The following is a 16,525-nucleotide window of genomic DNA, read 5'->3' as shown; positions in this document are numbered from 1 at the left end:
GGAAATAACTGAAATTGTGGAACTATAACCCATAAGATTCTTTGAAATTTGCTCTCTACCTACTTGTTAAATCATACTTTGAAAATTATCACTGTTATGTATATATGCTAAATTTCACAATTTAAAAATGTATCTTAAAAAACAATTAAAAGAAGGGCATAGGAACTCGCATCAATACTAAGGCCACCTTAAGGGTCTTAAATCCCACTGTCCTGAGTTAAAACTTTAAAACAAAGTTCAACAGACCAGGCCTCATTCTTTCTGTCTCAACTACTCCTGCCCCCAGGGCCTAACCATAGCTAAGGCAGCTATGGGGGAAGGGTTGGGTGCAGAAAGATGGGGGAGGGTGAGCTTGGTTTAGAATTATTTCTACTGAACCTCAAGATTAGAAATGGTAGGCACAGAATACTAGGGAATGCTGAGAGAGTTCCCCAATTAAAATTATTTTTTCCAATAATAATACCTTTGAAATGGTAGCCATGGTAAACAAATCATTATTAAAATATAAGTACCCTTGGGAATTAGTAGCCTTGGAAATATAAGTAGCTTTGGCAATTACATCTTATTAAGATGTAATTGCCAAATCTCAGTATGCAAAAAAAAATGTCCTTGAGAGCTATGAAAATGTTTTCCTGGATTTATGCTTAGGACTAATTAAACAATTGTAGTATATTTTCCAGAGCTTCATACTCAATATACTTTTGAGGTTGTTCAAAATTTTAGGATATTATGAAAACAAAGAGATTTTTTAACCTCCAATAGAATGAATAAAAAAAGGAAGTACCGCTGCAAAAAAAAAAAAAATGCAGTGACAAAGTTTAATCCTATTCCTGTTTTTATGATGACTTTTTGAATTAAACAAATACAATTTTATTCTACTTAGGTATGCTTTCCCTAAATTTATACAAGTTTACCGATAAAATAAGCTAGCTTTATACCTATTAGATCTTTATTATGGTAAAAAAATGTAAGTTTGTGTTTAATGAAATTGTTATTATTTTGACAAATTTTATTATTAAAATAATTATGTTCTGTAAGATGTTTAAAGACAGTATCAGAGATCTTTTTTGGTAACTTAAAGTATGTGAGTATGTAAAATATAAAAGATGTGCTTAGTCAAAGAAATGTGTATAATTTTATCATCAAGAATGTATAGGACAAAGCCCGAGTAAATATGGAAAGTTGTAGGTTTGTGAGAGTGAATTTTGTTTATTGTAATCAATGCTGGCTAAAATTTGATAAGCTTGTCTAAGGAAGTATGGTTTGTCCTAAAGTAAAATGGCTAGTTTTAATATGTAAGACAAGACCTAAAGAGATATGGAAAGTTGTAGAAGGTTTGTGAAAGTGAATTCTGTCTTAGTCTATGCTGACCAAAAATTTGATAGGCCTGTTTATAATATTTTTAAAGAGCTTTTGTTTCAAACTGTGCATTCATACAAAACTGAAGTCTAGTTTTCTCTGTTAAAATAATGTGGATTGTTGGTCTGCTCTTAAAGAAAGGTGATAAAATGTTTTTCTTAACCATCTGAATACTCTCTAGAAGACAAAGATTTTATATCATATCAGGATAATATCCTTGCTGAAGTTTATGTTAACCTTATCCTTTATCTCAGAAGACAAATCTTCTCAGGAAAACAGGGAAACTGTTGCAAAGGATTTGCTCTTTTACCTTGTAAAAGCGAGGTGCTAAAATAGTTTAACATATTATATAGGACATGTTTGGGAAGTATTACAATAATTAAAAGGGATTTTCTATCCTTCCATTAGCTAAATTTGTATGGGTGAAATGTTATTCATGTATTTAGAGACTGTATAAAATTCCTAAAGACTTGACGGTGATCTCACTGTCCATGTCCTGATATTAGTCCGCATGATGTTAGACAACAGTATTATGTTGTTAGTCATGGTTTTAGTCATGGAAACAACCAAATTTACTTGTCAGTTACACTACTTTGCTCTAATGCTTCTCTAAAAGTACATGTGGTAGGCTATAAGTCAGAACTTCATCTTCAACAAAAAGTGACTTTAAAAGAGAAGCAAGGCAAGTATATAAATTGTATTCTACCTGTTAATTAACATAACTCTGGTAAATGTGTAAAGATGAGACAGAACAAAACGCCTGCTATGGTTTGTTGTTGATGACCCCAATGTAAGTCAAATGTCAAATGTTTTTGACTTTTTTCTGAAAACAGCTTCATTTAGAAAATGCTTATAAGAAAATTAGGGCCTAGATTGTGGGCTCATAACAGCAGGCACATTTATTCCTCAGCTTTAACTGTTATTTCTAAATTCTGAGATGCTTTGCTCTTTGTGTATACCATGGTAGTTCCCTGGAACTTTGAGTATCTGTGTGACACCTGAGAATCAGAGTTGGAGTTGTCCAGCTCTGAAAGTCAACATTACTCCATACAGCAATTGTTAAACAAGCTGAAAAAGAGATCAGACTTCAATTAGAGTTGTGAATGAAGCTCACCTGGTTAGGGCTTAGGTATATCAGAATACAGGATAAAAGATGATGTTGTCTGTATTTTAAGACTGTAACTTCTGTGTGAGACAAAAGGAAGAGATGTTTATTTGGTTCAAAATTTAAATTTTTTGTTGAACACTACCTAATTTAACCTGTCTGATCAGTTTATTTAAACAACCTAATTCAGCTTTATTTGACACGGAACCTAGAATAGGGAACATAATCTTGATATCCTGTACAGGCTAATGTAATATGCTGATGCATTTCAGAGTATTTAGGGCAGAAAATGAAAAAGTATTTGCAAAGTCCCTTGAGAGACTGGAGAAAACAGGGAACTACTAAACTTCCCCACCAGGAAAATTCCAGCTTTTCTCTTAAGCAAGAGGAGCTCCCAATTTAATAAGCCAAGCCCCCAATCTTGAAGCTTGCCCTTATGAAACTTATTTCTGTAATGTCAATGCTAAGCCTACTTATAATTAATGCCTAAGAGTCATCCCCAGAGAACCTCTTTTGTAGCTCAGATGTGTTGGCCTCTCTCTCTAAGTCAAACTCGGCAAATAAACTCACTACCTTTCCCTCTACATGAAACATGACTTCCAGGGGTGTAAGTCTCCCTGGCAACATGGGACATAACTCCCAGGGATGAGTGAGCCTGGCCCTGGCATCATAGAATTAGTTTGCCAAAAGGGGGAAAAGAAATAAAACAAAATAAAGTTTCAGTGGCCAAGAGATTTGAAATAGAGTCGAGAGGTCATTCTGGAAGTTGCTTTTATGCAAGTTTCAGCCAGATATTGCAAACTACCACAATATGCCAAGCCCCAAACAATAGTGTTCTTGAAAACCCTAAAGAACATCCTCTATCTAAGACTCTATAAAGGTTTTACTTATTAAGTTTATTGTCCTAAAACCTGCCCATCTTTTTTTCCTGCAATTTTATTGAGATATAGTCACATACCATACAATCATCCAAAAAACCCTAAAGAATATCCTCTAAGACTCTATAAAGGTTTTACTTATTAAGTTTATTTTCAGAGACTTAAATCCTCTGGATTGTTCCTATGCCAGATAAGCCCTGAAACCCAGAGGTACTGGTCTCTCTGAGAATAACCAGTTTCATTCCTCTACCCCATAATTATGATGCCCATTTTCAGCATGAAGAAGTTAGAAAAGTCATCACAAGATATCTCTCAAGATTGAGAGAATGATCAAATGAGATGGAGGAGCTGTAACCGAGAAGTTAGGATTTAAGAAATGATTATGATCACTGAATCATTATATAGATATTTCTTTTTATTTTCTAGGGTATTAGTATAGCCAGAAGGAAATACCTGAAATTACTGAACTATAATCCAGTTGCCTTGATCTTTGATAGTGATTGTATAACTATATAGCTTTTATCTTATGATCTTGTGATTGTAAAAACCTTGTGACTGACCCTCACTGGTACCTTTTATCTGGTTTTTCAACTTTAGAGCCTTATGATCTCTAAAGAGAGCCCCTAATGTTTACTAATGAACACCCTTGAGTCAGCACAGAACAAACCCACCCAAATTCCAAAGCTATCTTGATAGATGGAGCTGGATCTAACCAAAATTGGCCTGCCTTATCTGACATGCACAGTAGCTTAAACTTTAACCTATAAATGACCTATACCTCATCATCTCGAGCCATTGTGATCTTGTCCTAAAATCTGCCCATCTTTTTTTCCTGCAATTTTATTGAGATATAGTCACATACCATACAATCATCCAAAGTGTACAATCCATTGTTCACAGTATCATCATATAGTTGTGCATTCATCACCACAATCAATTTTTGAACCTTTTCATTACCACACAAAAAAAGAATAAGAATAAAAAATTAAAGTAAAAAACACCTGTATTAGTTAGGGTTCTCCTGGGAAACAGAATCAATGAGAGATGTCTCTGATTATCAAATTGTAAAAGTGACTCACACAACTGCGGGCACGCACGAGTCCAAATTCTGCAGAGCCGTCAACAAACTGTCAACTCCAAGGAAGACGTCCGACGAACTCCTCGGGAAACAAACCGACAACTTTGACGAACTCCTCAGGAAACGAACTGGCAACTTCGACGAACTCCCCAGGAAATGCTTCACTGAGCAGCCGAAGAAGAAGTGAAGGTTCTCTAACTGTCCGGCTTATAAGCCTCCAACTGATCACCCGGACCAAATCCAGCCAATTGCATTCTCTCATCGTGGAAGGCACGCCCCTTGATGAGTCATCAGTCAGCTGCAGTCAATTGACTGATGATCCAACAAACCAGCCCGTTGGTTTATTAACCAGCCTCAAATATCCTCACAGCAATCGTCAAGCCAGTGCCCGCTTGACCAGACAGCTGGGCCACCTAGCCAAGTTGACACATGAACCCAACCATCACAACACCCAAAACATCCCATCCCCCCATCCCTCCCTATTATTCATTTACTTTTTGCCCCCATTTTTCTACTCATCTGTCCATACACTGGATAAAGGGAGTGTGAGCCACAAGTTTTCACAATCACATGGTCACACAATGTAAGCTATATAGTTACACAATCATCTTCAAGAATCAAGGCTACTGGATGGCAATTCAACTGTTTCAGGTATTTCCTTCTAGCTATTCTAATACACTAAAAACTAAAAAGGAATATCTATATTCTTATATCCTTATATCATAAGAATAACCTCCAGAAAGACCTCTCAACTCCATTTGCAATCTCTCAGCCACTGAAACTTTATTTTGTTTCATTTCTCTTCCCCCTTCTGGTCAAGAAGGCTTTCTCAATCCCATGATGCCAGGTCCAGGCTCATCCCCAGGAATCATGTCCCACATAAGGCAGAGGGCAGTGAGTCCACCTGCCAAGATGGCTTAGAGAGAAACTGCCCATCCTTTGATACTAGAAAACTCTCAGAGTTACTGCAGTTCAGGGAGACAGATTTTTAGTCTGATAAGCCATCTGATCTCCTGCTTCATGCCTAGCAATAAACTCTTTCTCTCTTTGAAGCCCCAGTGTCTCAGGAATTAGTCATTTGAGAGCATCAGGCAGGGAACCCACTGACTTTGATCAATATCAAATCAAAGAAAAAGAAAAATACCCAGTCATGAACTTCCACCCCAGACCTACCAGTCCTCTCCTTACCACCACCACCCCTTACTTGGTCCCATGCAACTTGGAAGTTTCTCAGAGGTAATGGCCCAGATCCCACCCACCTCCCACCAGGGACATAGAATATAGAGGCACTCACCGGAGAGAGTAGAATCCCATGCATATCCAGGCACAGGGACCCAAGTTCACAAAGACTCAAAGTAGAACACAAGCCACTGAGGATCACCACATACAAGAGGGCACCTGGGCAGGGGGAGACCATGGTAGAACTGCAGCTGGCAAGTGGTGCACTCACTCAATCCAGTTTCTGTTGGCTGTACCACCTAAACACAATACAGAATTTCTGGAGTAACCCACCTTTCTGGATTGACCCCATCTGGCTCCCAGGGGTGGGATACCCTAATGGGGAAGAAACCAGAAGCAGAAAAGCCTCAGAGAGGAAAAATGGTGGTTAAGCTGAACTGCTGTAAGACAGGAAGGTCCCAGAACTAAAAAGTGTAAGAAAAATGGGGTACTGAGTGAGGGAGAGAATGTAAACAAATCATAGGAACTGGGGAGAAAATTCTGCACAAAAACAGAGTCTACTTGGCTTCAGGCTGCCTGTGCTGTGTCTCTCCCACTGCCTTCTGCTCTTCCAAGGGCTCACTATACACTCCGGGGACTGAGGGATCTGCTCCGGGCCCTCAAGGAAGCCCTGAGCACTGAGGCCAGTGCAGAACCCACAGGCATGCCAGGGCATTGGGGCATGGGGCTGCTCATGGTCCCAATGGGGCTTCCCACCCAGGTCATGCCACCTGCACAGACTGAACATCAAGGACAGCCCACTGCAGGCCTTCCTGAGAAAGTGCCCAGATGCCAAGTTATGGAGAGAGACTTCCGGGAAGATGGCAGAACAGGAGAGGCAGAGTGAACGTCTCTCCCATGGATAACTAGAGAAAAGGCAGAAAATGACCAGGACAATGGTTCCAGGATACACGTGGCCAGAGAAGGACCTCTACAATATATAGTGGGGACCTGGATGAAAAAGCAGAGAAATCACAACTGAAAGGACAGGATTAGTTTATTCAATCATAACCACTGACAGAGCTGGTAGCTACATGCAGTCCAGAGCAGGAGAGGGAGGAGCTCCACACTCCTGCACTCCTATCTCAGCAATGAGCTGGGGAGACGACCACTTTCAGCCCCACAGCTGGGAGCTCCTGTGAGGGAACCTGGGAACCAGTGGACATGTGTTGGCCACACACAGAAATCTTGGTTCAGTGCACAGTGCCTACCCTTCAGTTCTGAGGGATATCACTGTGGGGGCCTGGCTCTGGGGAGGACTGGGGGACCCTCCACTTAGAAGGAGAGGGGACACAGTGGAGGAGAGCTGATCTGACAATTAGCAGGCAAAAGAGACAGTCTGTGTGATGCTGCTTTTGCTCTTCCTCCATGGAAGCCTGTGGTGTGCATGGGTGGACAGGAAGGGATGAACGAAGGTGCCACACAGAAGCAACAAAAGTCCCTCCCCCACCCCAGAGGCCCATGGATGCAAGGAAGCAGAGATCTTGTGGGCTGACTAAAAGCACACCTCTAAGCTGTCTGAGGGCTGGAGAAGGTGAAACTCACAGCCCCACAGCCCAAGAATGATCCACTCTGCAGCCTGGAAACCACCAGACCCATTGCACCCTTAAGCAGATTCTCTGCTGAATTGCATAGCACACATACCCCTCCCCCAGAGCTGGCAGTCTCTACTGCACAGGGAGGACTGCTGTGCTGATTGGATTTTGACCTTGCTTGAACCTCACCCAGAGCACAGCTACAGACAAGGAAAATTGGGCTTGAGGGGAAGAGGTGACTAAAGAGTGCCATCTGCTGGGAAGACAGGGAAAGTACACCCTTCCAAATAGTGGTTCTGCCAAATTTTATACAGATGTTTAAATAGACTTGCATCTTCCAAAAAACCTTATTAAGATAATCAATGCCACAAACTCAACAGAAAATTACAAAGCATATGAAGATCCAAGAAGATATGGCCAAGCCAAATGACCAAATGAAAAAGCCAGAGGAGACACAGAACTTGGAACAACTAATCAAAGAAGTACATACAAATCTCCCAAACAACTTCAATGAGTTGGCTAAAGACATAAAGGACCCCAAGAAGATGTTAAAAGAGCATACAGAATAATTTGAAACAGTAAATAGAAAAATAGCAGATCTTATTGAAATGAAAGATACTGTAGATCAAATTTAAAATATACTAGAGACACACAACAGCAGATCTGAAGAGGCAGAAGAAAGAATAAGTAAACTAGAAGATAGGACAATTGAATGTGACTGTACAAAAGAACAAACTGTGGAAAAGATTGAAAAATTTGAAATGGAGCTCAGGGAAATGATGGACAACATGAAGCACACAAATAGAAGAATCATTGGTGTCCCAGAAGGAGAAGAGTAAAAGACTAGGAAGAGCATTTCAGGAGATAGTTGAGGAAAACTTCCCAACCCTTATAAAAGACATAAATATGCAAATCAAAGAAGACCAATGAACTCCAAATAGAATAAATCCAAATAGACCCACTCCTAGACACATACTAATCACATTGTCAAATGCTGAGGAGAAGGAGAAAGTCCTGAAAGCAGAAAGAGAGAAGTGTTTCACCACATACAAGGGAAACTATATAAGACTAAGTACTGACTACTCAATGGGCATGATGAAGGCGTGAAGGCAGTGATATGACATATTTAAGATTCTGAAAGAGAACTTGCCAGCCAAGAATTCTTTATCTAGCAAAGCTATCCTTGAAAAGTGAGGGAGTGTTTAAAATTCCACAGACAGAAAAATTCTATTGAAAAATGCTAACCAGAGACCTGACATGGAAGAAATACTAAAGGGAATTCTACCACCTGAAACAAAAGGAGAGAGAGGTCTGGAGAAGGGCACAGAACTGAAGAGTATTAGTAAGTGTAACTTAAAGGAAAAAGAGAGAAATGGAAAAAATAGACCTAACAAATAAAAACCAAAGGATAAGATGTTTGGTTGAAGACCTCCCTTTACAGTAATAACTTTGAATGTGAATGGATTAAACTCCCAAAATAAAAGATACCAACTGGCAAAATGGATGTAAAAGCATGATCCATCAATATGCTGTTTACAAGAGAGTCATTGTAGACCCAGCAACACAAAGAGACTGAAAGGATGGGAAAAAAGTATTCCATGCAAGCTGTAACCAAAAGAAAGCAGAGGTATATATACTAGTATCAGACAAAACAGACTTTAAATGCAAAGAAGTCATAACAAAGTAGGACAGTACATATTTTAAAAAGGAAAAATTCATCAAGAAGAAATACCAATCATAAATTTTTATGCACCCCATCAAGGAGCTCCAAAGTATATGAGGCAAACATTGGCAAAACTTAAGGAAGCAATAGATGTTTCCACAATAATTGTGGGAGACTTCAATACATCACTCTCTCCTACAGATAGATCAACAAGAGAGAGGACTAACAAGGAAATTGAAAACCTAAACAATGAGATAAATGAATTAGACTTAACAGACATAGATTTTTGCATCCCAAATTACCAGGATATATATTCTTCTCTGGCACCCATGGAATTTTCTCCAGAATAGATCATATGCTGGGGCACAAAACAAGTCTCATTAAATTTAAAAACATTGAAATTATTCAAAGTACATTCTCTGACCATAATGGAATGCAGCTGGAAATCAATAACCACAAAGAACCAGAACTTTCACAAATATTTGGAGGTTAAACAACACACTTTTAAACAGTCAGTGGTTAAAGAATAAATAGCAAGAGAAATTGCTAAATATATAGAGACAAATGAAAATGAGAACACAACATAACAAAACCTATGGGATGCAGCAAAAGCAGTACTGAGGGGGAAATTTATAGCACTAAATGCATATATCAAAAAGGAAGAAAGAGCTAAAATCAAAGAACTAATAGAGCAACTGAAGAAGCTATAAAATGAACAGCAAACTAATCCTAAACCAAGTAGAAGAAAATAAATAACAAAGATTAAAGCAGAAATAAATGACATAGAGAACAACAACAAAAAAAAAAACAATAGAGAGAATAGATAACACCAAAAGTTGGTTCTTTGAGAAGATCAACAAGATTGACAAGCCCCTAGCTAGACTGATGAAATCAAAAAGAGAGAAGACCCATATAAACAAAATAATGAATGAGAAAGTTGACATTACTGTGGATCCTGAAGAAATTTAAAAAATTATAAGAGGGTATAATGAACAACTGTATGCCAACAAACTGGAAAATGTAGAGGAAATGGACAATTTCCTGGAAATATATGAACAACCTAGACTGACCAGAGAAGAAATAGAAGACCTCAACCAACCAATCACAAGCAAAGAGATCCAATCAGTTATCAAAAAACTTCCCACAAATAAATGCCCAGGGCCTGATGGCTTCACAGGGGAATTCTACCAAACTTTCCAAAAAGAACTGACACCAATCTTACTTAGACTTTTTCAAAACATTGAAGAAAATGGAACACCACCTAACACATTTTATGAAGCTAACATCAATCTAATACCAAAACCAGGCAAAGTTGCCACAAAAAAAGGAAAACTACAGGCCAATCTCCCTAATGAATATAGATGCAAAAATTCTCAACAAAATACTTGCAAATCAAATCCAAAGACACATTAAAAAATCATACACCATGGCCAAGTGGAGTTCATTCCAGGCATGCAAGGATGGTTCAATGTAAGAAAATCAATGTATTACAACACATTAACAAATCAAAAGAGAAAAATCAAATGGTCATCTCGATAGACAAAGAAATAAAAGGCATCCAAATTGGAAAGGAAGAAGTAAAACTGTCATTATTTGCAGATGATATGATCTTATATCTGGAAAACCCTGAGAAATCAATGATACAGCTACTAGAGCTAATAAACAATTTAGCAAAGTAGCAGGATACAAGATTAATGCATATAAGTCAGTAATGTTTCTATACACTAGAAATGAAAGATGTGAAGAGACACTCAAGAAAAAGATGCCATTTTCAATAGCAAATAAAAAAATTAAGTACCTAGGAATAAACTTAACCAAAGATGTAAAAGACCTATACAAAGCTCCGCCCCATGGCCCCCAAGAGACTATGGCGGATCCTCGCATCAGGCAGATCAAGATCAAAACCCATGTGGTGAAGCAATTGATCAAAGAAAAAGTGATGTATGAAAAAGAAGCTAAACAACAAGAAGAAAAGGTTGAAAAAATGAGAGCTGAAGATGGTGAAAATTATGCCATTAAAAAGCAGGCAGAGATCCTACAAGAGTCCCGGATGATGAACCCAGATTGCCAGCGCAGGTTGGAAGCTGCATACACCGATCTTCTGCAGTTATTAGAAAGTGAAAATGACTTGGAAGAAGCTGAGGAATATTCAGTACTGGATTCAGTGAAGTTAGAAGCCTGATATTTATCCATACAGGGGTTTTTTTGGCATTAAATCCTGGGATCCATTCCACAATTCTTACTTTTGACCACTATGCATGTTGAAGTAGTGTGAGAATATTCTTTTTATGCCATTGCATATATTTTTCTTAGCCTAATTTAACGTGTCAATAAATGAATTTGTCTAATAAAATTGTTTACTTCATACTTCACAGAATATTTTCAGCTAACTTTTTATTAAATCACATAGACATTTTTGACTGGGAATTAAAATCTGTTAAGTTCTACTAGAAGTCTAGATATTTTGCTTCATAAGCATGGTTTGAATTAAAAATAGGATACCATTTTTTAAGATATAAAATCCAAATTTTGAGCAATTTATTCTGAATAGGGTATAACTCCCTGATAAGAAAGGCGATATACCTCTTTGTGGATAAGGCCTCACAGATTTATCCCTTTTGTGGGATAAATGAAAGTCTTACATTTCCATTAACATAGATTAATGAAAAACATTTAAATATTTTTCCAGAAAACAAAATTTATACAGAAACCATCAGCCACTTAAATCCTTGAGTAAGATTCTTATGAATAATAAAGAGTTGAAATATATTTTAGAGGAACAATGGCAAAATGATGTGCTGGGAAATGTCTAACCAGCTCTTCAGAATACAGGGGAAACCTCTGATTTGCCAGTTTCTGTGGTATAAATACTTCCACCACGGCAAATTGCAAGCTACCAACATGACATCACTGAACACAGAGTTGGGAAGATAATGAGGTGGCTCCTGCACACCATTGGCTATAGCCAACTCTTGATTATCTTGATTGGCCAGGAAAAGAGTATCATTTTATACAAAGTATTTTCCCGGGACAATTGTAAACTCATCACCTAATCATTTTAGGTTTATTTTCCAAAAAGATAGGACAACTCATTTAGTTTTCTTCTCTTTCTAGAAAATCTCTATCAGCTTTATATCACCAGCCTAACATGAGCAGTGATCTAATGACCCAAAATAGTGTTACTAGCATTTATACTTTAAAAACTAATATTCGGGGAGGGAAACAGGGAAAAGATAACTTGAATTTTTGTTGCCGTAAAATATTTATAGTAGTAGTATGATTCATCTGGTTTTGAAAGTTGCAAATGATCACTAGAAGCCTTAACATTTTTATTGGGTCAGTCAAAAAAAAGTCAGAGAAGGGAAAAATAATACTGTGCTTTCCTAATTTTATTTCTAAAGGTTATTCTGGTGTTATAAAACACAGAATGTGTCATGTTCACAAAATAAAATCATACATGCAGAAAATTATTTTATCAACAAATAACTTACATCAGAATTATCTGTAAATTGGAATTCCATCTCAAAATACATTACATGCCATTTTAAAAGTACTTAAGGTGGGAAGGAAAAGGGGTGGGGAAATAGAAACTATAATTACAGTGTGAAATTTGATACTAAGATGTTGAGATTTGGAGATTTGAGTACCAGGAGCATTGAAACTAGATTATTATGTGGTTGGTATCATGCACCACAATAGCTTGGCTTTTTCTTTTTTGTATATTTGGTTTTCCAAATAGAATTTCATTTAAAGAAAGTATTTTACTATCTTTTAAAGCCTGCAAACCATCATTTCATTTCAGCCTTCTTTCTAATAAATAAATACTTATATATTCTTGGCAAAAAAAAAAAGACCTATACAAAGAAAACTACATAACTCTACTAAAAGAAATAGAAAGGGACTTTAAAAGATGGAAAAATATTCCTTGTTCATGGATAGGAAGGCTAAATGTCATTAAAATGTCAATTCTACCCAAACTCATCTACAGATTCAATGCAATCCCAATCAAAATTCCAACAACCTACTTTACAGACTTGGAAAAGCTAGTTACCAAATTTATTTGGAAAGGGAAGATGCCTCGAATTGCTAAAAACACTAAAAAAGAAAAATGAAGTGGGAGGACTTACACTCCCTGACTTTGAAGCTTATTATAAAGCCACAGTAGTCAAAACAGCATGGTACTGGCACAAAGATAGACATATTGATCAATGGAATCAAACTGAGAATTTGGAGATAGACCCCCAGATCTATGGCTGACTGATCTTTGATAAGGCTGAACTGGGACATAACAGTCTTTTCAACAATTGGGGCTAGGAGAGTTGGATATCCATATCCAAAAGAATGAAAGAGGACCCCTACCTCACACCCTACACAAAAGTTAACTCAAAGTGGAACAAAGACCTCAAAGGCCTCAAAAAGGTAAAGAGGCAGCCAAGTCAATGGGAAAAAATTTTTGGAAACCATGTATCTGACAAAAGACTGACAAAAGACTGATATCTTGCATATATAAAGAAATCCTACAACTCAATGACAATACTACAATACTACAGACAGCCCAATTATAAAATGGGCAAAAGATATGAAAAGACAGTTCTCTGAAGAAGAAATACAAATGGCCAAAAAACACATGGAAAAATGTTCAGCCTCACTAGCTATTAGAGAGATGCAAATTAAGACAACGATGAGATACCATCTCACACCAATTAGAATGGCTGCCATTAAACAAACAGGAAACTATAAATGCTGGAGAGGGTGTGGAGAAATTGGAACTCTTATTCACTGTTGCTGGGACTGTATAATGGTCCAGCCACTCTGGAAGACAGTCTGGTAGTTCCTTAGAAAACTAGATATAGAGTTATCCTTCGATCCAGCGATTGCACTTCTCAGTATATACCTGGAAGATCTGAAAGCAGTGACACGAACAGGTATCTGCATGCCAATGTTCATAGCAGAATTATTCACAATTGCCAAGAGATTGAAAGAACCCAAATGTCCTTCAACAGTTGAGTGGATAAATAAAATGTGGTATACACACATGATGGAATACTACATAGCAGTAAGAAGGAATGATGTCATGAAACATATGACAACATGGATGAACCTTGAGGAAATAATGTTGAGCGAAATAAGCCAGGAACAAAAAGAGAAATATTATATGCTACCACTAATGTGAACATTGAAAAATATAAAATAAATGGTTTGTAATGTAAAAAAAAAAAAAAAAAAAAAAAAAGTCTTCCTAGAAAGAAAAGCCCAGGGCCAGACGGCTTCATAGGGGAATTTTACCAAACTTTTCAAAAAGAACTAACACCATTCCTGCTCAATCTCTTTCAAAATTTGAAGAAAAGGAACACTACCTAACTCATTTTATGAAGCTAACATCACTTTAATTCCAAGACCAGATAAAGATACCACAAGAAAGGAAAACTACAGGCCAATCTCCCAAATGAATATAGATGCAAAAATTCTAAACAAAATAATTGCAAATCAAATCCAAAGGCACGTTAAAAGAATTATACACCATGACCAATTGGGGTTCATTCCAGGCATGCAAGGGTAATGCAAGATAAGAAAATCAATCAATGTAATACAACAGATTAACAAATCAAAAGGGAAAAATCAAATGATCATCTTCATAGATGCTGAAAGAGCATTTGACAAAATTCAGCATCCTTTTTTGATAAAAAACATTTCAAAAGGTAGGAATCGAAGGAAATGTCCTCAATATGATAAAGGGCATATATGAAAAATCCACAGGCAGCACAGTACTCAATGGTGAGAGACTGAAAGCCTTCACCCTAAGATTGGGAATGAGAAAAGGATGCCCACTGCCACCATTATTATTCAATGCTGTGCTAGAAGTTCTAGCCAGAGTAATATGGCAAGACAAATAAATAAAAGGCACCAAATTGGAAAGGAAGAAGTAAAAAAATCATTATTTGCAGATTATATGATCATGTATTTGGGAAATCCTAAGGAATCGATGACAAAGCTACTTGAGCTAATAAACAAATTCAGCAAAGTGGCAGGATACAAGATTAATATGCAAAAATCAGTAATGTTTCTATACACTAGTAATGACCTAAGTGAAGAGGCAATCAAGAAAAAAATTCCAATCACAATAGCAACTAAAAGAATCAAGTATCTAGGAATAAATTTAACCCAAGGATATAAAAGACCCCTATACAGAAAATTACAAAATTTTACTGAAAGAAATCAAAAAGGTCCTAAATAGATGGAAAGATATTCCATATTCATGGATAGGAAGGCTAAACATCATTAAGATGTCAATTATACCCAAATTGATCTAAAAATTCAACACAAGTCCAATCAAAATTCCAACCACCTACTTTGCAGACTTGGAAAAGCTATCAAATTTATTTGGTAGGGAAAGGGGCCTTGAATTGCCAAAGACATCCTTAAAAAGAAGAATGAAGTTGGAGGACTTACACTTCCTGACTTTAAAGCCTTCTATAAAGCCACAGTGGTCAAAACAGCATGGTACTGGCACAAAGATAGACATATCGATCAATGGAATCAAATTGAGAGTTCAGAAATAGACCCACATATCTATGGTCAATTGATCTCTGACAAGGCCCCCCAAATCCACTGAACTGGAACAGAATAGTCTCTTCAACAAATGGGGCTGGGAGAACTGGATATCCATATCTAAAAGAGTGAAAGAGGACCCCTACCTTACACCCTTTATTAAAATTAACTCAAAGTGGATGAAAGGCCTAAATATAAGAGCCAACACCATGAAACTCCTAGAAGATAATATAGGGAAACATCTTCAAGACCTTGTAATAGGGGGAATCTTCTCAGATCTTATACTCAAAGCATGAGCAACGAAAGAAAAATCAGATAAATGGGAACTCTTCAAACTCAAATGCTTCTGTGCCTCAAAGGACTGTGTCAGAAAGCTGAAGAGGCAACCAACTCAATGGGAGAAAATATTTGGAAACCATATGTGCCAGTTTGAATGTATTATGTCCCCCAAAACACCATTATCTTTGATGCAATCTTGTGTGGGCAGACATATTAGTGTTGATTAGATTGCAAATATTTGAGTGTTTCCATGGAGATGCACCCCGCCCAACTGTAGGTGATAATCTGATTAGATAATTTCCATGGAGGTGTGGCCCTGCCCATTCTGCATGGGCCTTGATTAGTTTACTACAGCACTATATAAGCTCAGACAGAAGGAGTGAGCTTGCTACAGCCAAGAATAGAAGACCTCAACAGACCAATTATGAGCAAAGAGATTGAATCACTCATCAAACCCTCCCAACAAGAATAAATGAATCGTCAACTTTGCAAAGTGTTGAGAATGGAGTGGTATTTGGGGAAAAAATACAATCAATGCAAACTAGAGTCTCTAGTTAACAGTAACATTGTAATATGCCTCCACTAATTGTAACAAAGCCCATATACCAAAGCTAGATGTCTATAAGAGGGGTTTATAAGGGAGGAGTATGGGACTCTTGGCATTGGTGATGTTGTCTGGACTTTTCAATGTATTTTATTTTCTTTTATTTTTTCTTTTATTTTTTTATTCATCACTTTTTCTTTTCTTTTTTCTTTTTTCTCCTCTTCCTCTTTTTTTGTGGATGACATGGAAATGTCCACATATAGATTGTGGTGGTAGATGCATATCTATGAAATTATATCAGGAACCACTGAATTTTA

At 37.2% G+C, this 16,525-nt stretch overlaps 1 protein-coding gene across 1 annotated transcript; it reads left to right on the top strand.

Moving 5' to 3' along the window:
* Window positions 1-10,694: 10,694 nt before the first annotated feature.
* On the top strand, window positions 10,695-11,018 carry LOC119522878 (tubulin-specific chaperone A-like). Its single transcript, XM_037821565.1, has one exon. The coding sequence runs from the start codon at window positions 10,704-10,706 to the stop codon at window positions 11,016-11,018; it is 315 nt and encodes a 104-aa protein (XP_037677493.1). The 5' UTR covers window positions 10,695-10,703.
* The last annotated feature ends 5,507 nt before the right edge of the window (window positions 11,019-16,525 follow it).

The sequence above is a fragment of the Choloepus didactylus genome, chromosome X (assembly GCF_015220235.1).
Source record: "Choloepus didactylus isolate mChoDid1 chromosome X, mChoDid1.pri, whole genome shotgun sequence".
In the NCBI taxonomy this organism is placed as follows: Eukaryota; Metazoa; Chordata; class Mammalia; order Pilosa; family Megalonychidae; genus Choloepus; species Choloepus didactylus.
This window is presented reverse-complemented; position numbering and strand designations above follow the sequence as displayed.

Coding starts and splice junctions, on each gene's coding strand:
- LOC119522878 (XM_037821565.1), top strand. CDS start 10,704: ATGGCGGATCCTCGCATCAGGCAGATCAAGATCAAAACCCATGTGGTG.